An 8,781-nucleotide genomic window follows, 5' to 3' on the forward strand; every position below is an offset into this window, starting at 1 on the left:
TCAGTTAGCACTGTTTGATAAACTATTTCACCATTTGCTTTTAACATTTAAAGGAAAATACTGCAGAGAGAAACCTTTTTTATTTAAGGTTTGGTTTTTGGCATAATCCCTCTCTTTGTATTTATTCCCACTCCATATAATCTTATTATAATATTTATCCATAAAATTAAGAGACCACGTGTGACTAATCTCCTTTCTTATATTTATTCAAAGTATCAGTTTGAAAAATCATTGTTCGTTATAAAAAATAATTATATGAAACTTCAGGGTATTAGAGATTTTTTTTTTGGACCACCTTCAGGGTATTAGGATTAAAAGATTAAAAAGATACCTTTTAGCATTCAGGAGTTAAACTGTAACATTATGTAAATTTAAAGAAGCAAAGGTATATTTTTGCCCTAACTTTTTTTATTTATGGTATCTCATAAAAAGACTATCAATTTAGTAATTATTATCTCATTTTTTTTTAATAAAACATTATCATCTCACCTGCTATCGTCGTTAGCATATAACTAACGTGGCTGGTTATTCTGTTCCCAACGCCTCATCTAATTAAAAATTAACTGCAGATTTCTGGCATGTTACAGATTATTCCCATTTTTTATTAAATTGCTATTACGTTTTCTTTTTATATTCAAGCATGAATATAATTTTTGAGGGACAGAATCTTTTTATTTAAATCATTTTACTATTCGTTTATTTATTTACTTATTTCGTTGGCAAAAAAAAATTACTTGTTTATGTTTTTGGATAAAATTTATTTATTTATTTTCATACTATTAACTATATTCTTGAAAGCTTGCAATATTCTATTTGTTTAAAAACTGATCGGGTATGACATTATAATATCTAAATATATTTAATTAATAGGATTTAAATAATACTTTGTTTTAGGTATATTGAATTAAATAAGGAATATCATTATTAAATGAAATTTTAATTGGAGGCCTAAATGAATAAACTAATAATTAATTTTGAATTTGAATAATATCTTAATTGAGATTTGAATAGAAAGTATTATAATTAAATAATATGTTAATTGAAGACTTAAATAGATAAATAAATAAATAAATTTAAATTTTTATATTTTTTTAAAAATTTCATAAATTTAATTTAAACCTCATTTAAATGAATAAAAAATTATTTAAAATCTAATCAAGTACTCGTATTTTAGTAGCTGATGAACGAAAAGTGGGCTGCTGCTTGCGCCTTTTGCTATTGGCACAATATAATAAGCGACAGAAATTCGCGAAAGGCAACTGTGGGAGCCTGGGAGGGGGTAAGGTCAAGGCTGAAGTTAAGGGAGCTCTTCTCGCTTTTGGATTCGGACCGAACCCTAGCTCTACATCGCAACCATGTCGTCCAAGCAAGGTATCTCCTTCTCCTATGTTGGTCATCGGAATAACCTGATTCTCCGATTCGTCTGATTTTTCTTATGTTTTGAGCTTAAGCTTCTCCCCTAACTTTCGATCTATGAAACCCTCATGTTTTGATCTGTTAACTGGAACCTTGATTTTGCTTTTGCCTTTGATTAATATTTGGATTTGTAGGTGGAAAGGCCAAGCCTTTGAAGAAACCCAAGTCTGATCAGAAAGACTACGACGAGGTATCTCACCGATCTCCTTCGGGGATTTTGCTCCTTTTAAACTCCGGTTTCTAGATCAGCATGGCTAAAAGAATAGAAATTTATAAGTCAAGATAACCTTTTTTGTGGACCTGTGTGATAGATAAAATGAATAGACAGCTCGTAATACGTCGCCTTCATAGAGTAACGAAGATGTCTAAAAGAAATGGCATAAAGATGTCTGGTTTGGGGTTAGTTAAGATTCTATGACTAATATGTTAATTATTAATTGTGAAGTCTAGATCTATTTTTATAGACTCGCAGCTGGTGTTCTTGATGTAACCTTATTTGGTACAAATATCAAAGAATTTTCCCAGGACTTCCGTTCTTTACTCTGTATCGAGCATCTACGGCATGCTAATGTTGCTTCTCCTTTCTTTGCGTTTCCTACATGTAATTTTTCTTGATTAATCCATCGGATATCAACTAATGGTTTTTCACCGTTATTTCCCATTCCTTCTTACCAAAGAGAGTTCAATCTAAATTTGCATCTTTTTTGGATCACAAAAGGTGCCTCTTAAGACCAGTCAAGCAAGGAAGAGGAATGGGACCAAGCTGTTCAATCTCACTTTATTCTGAAAGATCAATACTTGCTAGTGTTTTGCGAACTTTGATCTCATTGGCTAAAACTGGAATTTCATGCAAATAGTCATAGGAAATTTACTTGGTGATCTCATTTCTAGTGCTTTTTAGTTTTTGATGGTGGTCTGGGGTACGGTCTTCATTCATCACACGGGGAACTGCTATGTACTTTCAGAACTGCTATGTATTTTCACTCGTCCGTTTATCACTTTGGAAAATCCTTGAATTGTAACATGTCTTCATGCCCTGATGTATTTACGGACACCAACAAACAGCATTTGTACAAGCCAAGAGACAGCCATCGCATTAATGTTTGAATATGTTTGAGATCTTACATTTGATTTTATATCGGTATCTGTACTTTGCAGGTCGATTTGGCTAACATTCAGAAGAAAAAGGAAGAGGAAAAGGTTCGATATCATATCTTTTATGTTGTACTTACAAATTGATTTATTGTTAATGTGCCAATTCAAACGTATTTCTTTTGAATGCTTGAAACAGGCACTAAGGGAGCTGAAAGCCAAGGCACAACAGAAGGGGGCCTTTGGAGGTTCTGGGCTGAAGAAGAGTGGAAAGAAATGAGGACTTACCCTTTAATGGGACATATAGTTATTGAGCTGTAACTAAATATATATGTTGCTTTGAGAGAATCTCTGATTAATGTGGTCTGTGCACTGGATACTTTCTTGCTTGTATTTGGGAACCTAACTGCGTTGTGTCACGAGCGCAATAAATTGCTTGTTTGCAGCTTTCCTCTAAGACTTTCTTGTTACTTGATTGTTGTGAAATGTCTTTGGCAACGTTGGATGGACATGGATTGTGACAATTAAGGAATATATCTCCCCTTTAAGACTTGCATCCGCCAAATTGCCAATTTCAGAGAAAAAGGCCACATTGTGTGTCGGTGAGATCGACCTTCAATGACAAAAGGGGGGTTTAATCAATTTTTAGCTCCACATGTCATGTCTCCCTCTGAAAATGGCATGGGAAAGTTTCTCAACATTTTGAATTGCAAATTCAGAAGAGCAGCAGGAATGAACAATCATTATGATAAAAATTTACACATTCATCTGAGCTATTCATTTTGTCTTTAATATAAGGTTTATTTAATTAATTTGATTAGATTAAGGAAGTTAGAAAAGTGAGTTAATTTTGAGAAATATGACAATTTTTCTAACATATCATAATTTTTTTTCTGAACTGTTATGATACGGAGTTGAGGGTGATTGCTCGAAAACGTCATTCTTTGTTTGATTTTTCATCGAGTTTGCAGTTTAGATCAACAGGAATGATCCGAGACGGATTGGATACACAATATTTTCGTTAGCTTCAATAAAAATTAGAATTTTCTTCTCATGCAATACCAAGAATAAATACTAGCCTAAATTATACGACGACAAATAATCTTAAGGTCAGGTCAGCAACAAAGATTGTAATTGTATTCTATCAATAAATAGCTCTTTGAACAGGGTATTCACCAAATAGATTTTAAATAACAGTTTGGAATATATTTTGATATTAAAATCTTATACAAATTCAGATAATAGAATGGAAACAATATATATAGAATAAAAATGTAAAAATGCTAATAATATGACTTGTGGACTTGTGGTTAATGGTTTACTGCTGAAAAGTTTTTACTTTTTTTTTTTTTTGGTTAGACGCAGATATTCTTATCTAGGAATAATCATATTTGCGATATCATCAAGTACTAAATATGAATTTCGAATCTTAGTTTACAATTTTGTGAGAAACTAGTCTTTTTGGTACATCCAACCCCGGCTAATTTTTGCTTTTCTATGTATTTGAATGGACAGGCTATGAAGGTAAAACAAAAAAACGGGCGGGCTATTCTTCCTCGACAATAAATCTCTGTGACTTGAAAATTATTGTCGTAATTAATATTACTGCTCGGTTATCATTCTCACGCTCCGTTAATCAAAACATAGTAGCCAGGATTGAATGCATTATACATGTAGACATGACCCATGATTTTAAAAAGAGAAACACATAAAAACTATGGTAAATGGTATTATCATTGTTTCTTACATGGCGAGGCATGCAAAGTTGCAAACGTTCTAGGCACGAATTTGGACTCCCGGACAACCTCTCATGAAAGGGGATGCTGGCCTCTCGCTCTCTTCACGTTCTCAGCACACTACATTGCCCACGAAATAGGAGCCGTTTGTTCGCTTTTGTTTCGGCCAATCATTCAGAAATATACTTCTCTTCTTTGTCATCCGTCTTTGGTTCTCCCTAGAAAGTGGGGATGATAAGGATTTGGTAACAGCCAGAACTCAATTTTCCAACTCAGAATCCAACTACGGCCCGGCTAGCAAAACAAAAGAAGGAACAAAATTGGGCTAAAGAATGGCGTTTTAGCCTGTCCTGCTTCATATGATTTAAATTGCAAAGCAAGAACCAGAACACACAGCCAGAACCAGAAGAAGTTTTGAACTTTCAATCGTATTAAATTTTGGGTCTGCGGAGCCAACGAAAAAGAAGCAAGATTTGAATAGCAGAGCAAACGCCAGAATCTAGAAAAATGTTGAGCTCTGAATCCCATCACATGAGTTTGCAGAATTGAGTTGGAAAAGAAGCACACAAAAGAAAGGCGTTTGAGCTTGAATGTGCCAGAAGTTGTGATGCATTTTGTATGACAAGTTAAAAAGGGTAATGTCAGGCTCAAAGGTTGATGTTGAGAGAGGAAGCAGTTGGAGCGGAGAATTTGTGGCAGGAGGGGTAGGGGGTGTGGCTGGAGTGATATCTGGTTATCCACTCGACACCCTCCGAATCCACCAACAGAATTCAAATATGGCAACTTCCGTGTTCAGCTTAATAAAAAATATGGTTTCCAGGGAAGGCCCAGCTTCTCTCTACAGAGGCATGGCTGCACCTTTGGCTGCTATCACTTTTCAGGTCCTCTTTCTCTCCTCTCTATTTTGATCCTTCGACATAGTTTTTCCTAAATTTCACCAAAGGTAGGTCGATGCCATTGGCCTTTCATTGTCATTTGAGAAAGGACTAATTACAACTACATACTAGTGCCGCCACAACTCAAAATTGAGTTGATTCAATAAGAGTATCTAATATATTTATTACCTATGTTAGTTCCCAGTAGAAAATAAAATCTTGTTGGATTATCCCCCTCCAAGTACACAAGAATGACAATGATTATTTTGTTTGTCTTCAAATCTTCACCAGCAACTAAATATCATTATCTCATAATGATCATTCTTGTTTTTTTCTTTCCCTCTCTCTTTTGGTTCCAGAATGCTATGATTTTTCAAACTTACGCGGTTCTCTCTAGAGCCTTTGACTCATCAGTCTCAGCAAATAGCCCTCCTTCCTACAACAGCGTTGCTCTAGCAGGATTCATAACTGGTGCATTACAAAGCACGATTGTGTCCCCAGTAGAACTGGTCAAAATTCGCCTCCAGCTTCAGAGCAAGGGCCCATTAACAGAATCCTATAAAGGCCCTTTATCAGTCACAAGGAAGATATGGAATGGGGAAGGTCTTAGAGGAATATTCCGAGGATTAGGCATCACTGTCCTCAGGGATGCACCTGGTCATGGCGTATACTTCTGGACATATGAGTATATGAAGGAACAACTTCACCCAGGTTGTAGGAAAACCAGTCAAGAAAGCTTGAGTACAATGTTAATAGCAGGAGGATTAGCTGGGGTAGTAAGTTGGATTGGCTCTTACCCTTTTGATGTTATAAAGACAAGACTCCAGGCTCAAACACAATCCTCACAAAGATACACAAGCATTATTGATTGCCTGGAAAAAAGTGTCAAAGAAGAAGGACACAGTGTTTTGTGGAGGGGGATGAGAACTACAGTGGGTAGAGCTTTTATAGTGAATGGTGCTGTGTTTGCTGCTTATGAAATTGCTATGAGAAGCCTGTCAAATAATGGAAGTAGTAGCAATAACAACCTAGGAGATCCGTCCTTTTCTAGGAACACAAGACAATGAGACAACAATCAAACAAGTGTCTACGAAGCAGATAAAAGTAAGATTTCACATCTGACAATTATTGCCTAGTGTACTTGCCATATGCATGTTAGAGGATGTTTAATACAAAGTTGGCAAATTGTAAGCTCGCAGTACTCATAAGCAAATTAGAAATATTCAAGGAAGATGGTCTTTTGTACTGCATCTCTTATTCAGACGATATATCTTAATTTCCCTTTCAGACGCTATGTTAAGAAACAGACAGGTTCATCCCATCACCCTTAAATCAGACATCTCTCAATGAATGATTGTATCTCTCGTTTTGCTACAAATAGATGCCCTTGAAATCTGTTTTTCTAGGAAGCTGAATACAAATTAAATACTCATTCAACTTATGACAACTTAGAAGCGTCAGCAATCAGATTCAAACAATGATAGGAGGTTATGAACTTTTCCGTAAATTGGTAAACATTTTGTTGAAAGGATCAAAATATCCCCCGTGTAATCACAAAATAAACCCAGAGAGAAATCAGGCCCTCGTAAAGAAGACCACACATCTAAAGATCCAACTGGAAATTTATATCATCGTCACTGTCAACCATTATGCCGTTAACAGCCTGATACGTTTCTTAGAACTTGAGGCATATTCCTTGCACTGAGATAAACACATAGAAGCCAGTCAAATTATTCCAATTCGCCAAGGCAATACAGCGCAACTCGATGAATGGTAAAGCCATATTCAGATCACGTGGAGCAAAACTATTACTAATATAAATGAAGCATGTCCTCTGTTATTACTACAAATGAGACATATAACGTCAATCACACATATGGTCCTTCTATGAACTGAATTTTCACATAAAAGGCAACAATCAACTCATCTCTTTAATTCAGAGAAAATGGTAAAACCATCCCAAATCAATATGCAGTGAAGGAAAGAGATATAGGAGAATTACATACTCTATTCCCGTCACAGGAAAAAGTTCTATATGCTCAGCCACATAAATGGCCTTACTGATACAACTATAAGTGAGACATGATGAATATACCAACGGTTTATTCGATTAGAGAGTGGGGCAATCAAATTGCTCAATCCTGGCATCACTAATATTGAGACATGCCATGGCCTCAGCCAAGCCACAGGAACTTTCAACCAACACATTAGGATCATTGTAGTGCCTAACAGCCTGAATGATTCCCCTAAGTCGCTTGTAAGGATCTGAGCAATCGAAGATTTCTGATCCCACAAACACACCATCACATCCCAGTTGCATCATAAGAGCAGCATCCGCTGGAGTTACAATGCCTCCGGCAGCAAAGTGTACGACAGGAAGCCTGCCCATTTGCTTAATTTGCACTACTAGATCGTAAGGTGCCTCTATCTTCTTTGAGAATGCAAAAACTTCGTCCTCATCCATGTTAGTGAGAGTCCTTATTTGCCCCATCACAGACCTCACATTCCTCACTGTCTCAGCAATATTACCAGAACCTGATAATTCCCCTTGCGTCCTTAACATCGCAGCACCTTCCCTGATCCTCCTCAATGCCTCTCCAAGACTCCTAGACCCACACACAAATGGACACCGGAAATTGTTCTTGTTGATATAATTCTGGTCATCTGCTAAAGCAAGCAACTCGCTCTCATCGACATAATCGACGCCAACAGCTTCTAGAATCTGGGCTTCCACGAAATGCCCGACCCTAGCCCTCGCAATTATGGGAACCGACACAGCCCGCTTGATCTCTTTGAGAAGAGACGGATCAATCATTCGCGAAATGCCTGGGCGACTGAGCTCAGAAACGGTGACAGCACACGCACCGGCTTCTTCTGCAATTTTCGCTTGTCGAATGCTTGAGACTTCAAAAATAGCACCTCCTCGAAGCATTTGAGCCACTCCTGCTTTGAACGAGAATGGATTCGTATTCGGATCGGTAATGACAGTGCTATTGTAGACCGTAACAGTGCCATCTTCAGCCATGGTGATGATGTATTCGTGAAAATGCCTCGCTGATCAAGAATCAAGAATTGATAAATATGAAAACGGTGAACCAGAGGCAAATAACGGTGAAGAATTTTCGGGGCTTAGATTGATTTATGGAGGGAACAGAGTAGAAAAGGAGGCTGTTTCCAGAAATTTCGACGGGGTTTCGAGGCTGGAGTAATCGGTGACGGGAGCAATGTAGAAAGTTCGATTTCAGTTGTGGAAGAATATTAGCGCTCTAATTTAGCAGCCATTGAAATTGAAATAATCAAAATGATTCCCCGTCAACTTGGGGATTAAACAAAAAACAATTACTACTACCCTTTTCCCGTTCTAATTTGATTGAAAGTTTTAATTTAGTCAATCCCCAACTTTTTTTTTAAAAACTTCATGAGTCAATAATTATTTTTTTTATAAAAAAAGGCTTGTTTAACAATTTACATTTTAAAAAAGATTAAATTCTTCTTATATATTTATTTTGTACGATTTAAAATTACTTAGAATAAGCTGTTTCCGTTAAATTTGCAGTCGTTGAGGCTATGAATTAAAGCCCAAGGTTAAAAACAAAAACAAATTTTGAATGAATGAAAAGTGAGATAGGCAAAAAAAATAAAATAAAAGCAGTTATATATAA

The 8,781-nt window shown here is 36.3% G+C and overlaps 2 protein-coding genes and 1 long non-coding RNA gene across 3 annotated transcripts; 2 read left to right on the top strand and 1 right to left on the bottom strand.

The window, feature by feature from the left end:
- Nucleotides 1-1,229: 1,229 nt before the first annotated feature.
- On the top strand, nt 1,230-3,060 carry LOC114728972 (uncharacterized). The gene is made up of 4 exons (XR_003738695.1): nt 1,230-1,371; nt 1,551-1,606; nt 2,575-2,616; nt 2,708-3,060. It is a non-coding gene; the product is annotated as an uncharacterized LOC114728972 (long non-coding RNA).
- Nucleotides 3,061-4,797: 1,737 nt separating this feature from the next.
- On the top strand, nt 4,798-6,186 carry LOC114728963 (mitochondrial arginine transporter BAC2-like). The gene is made up of 2 exons (XM_028915907.1): nt 4,798-5,125; nt 5,479-6,186. Exons 1-2 carry the CDS (start codon nt 4,883-4,885, stop codon nt 6,184-6,186), a joined length of 951 nt encoding a protein of 316 aa, XP_028771740.1. The 5' UTR covers nt 4,798-4,882.
- Nucleotides 6,187-6,936: 750 nt separating this feature from the next.
- Nucleotides 6,937-8,357, bottom strand: LOC114728988 (pyridoxal 5'-phosphate synthase-like subunit PDX1.2). The gene has a single exon (XM_028915929.1). The coding sequence runs from the start codon at nt 8,142-8,144 to the stop codon at nt 7,230-7,232; it is 915 nt and encodes a 304-aa protein (XP_028771762.1). The 5' UTR covers nt 8,145-8,357; the 3' UTR covers nt 6,937-7,229.
- Between the last annotated feature and the right edge of the window lie 424 nt (nt 8,358-8,781).

Source organism: Neltuma alba, unplaced genomic scaffold, assembly GCF_004799145.2.
Source record: "Neltuma alba isolate B1F8T4 unplaced genomic scaffold, ASM479914v2 tig00012586_pilon, whole genome shotgun sequence".
Classification (NCBI taxonomy): domain Eukaryota; kingdom Viridiplantae; phylum Streptophyta; class Magnoliopsida; order Fabales; family Fabaceae; genus Neltuma; species Neltuma alba.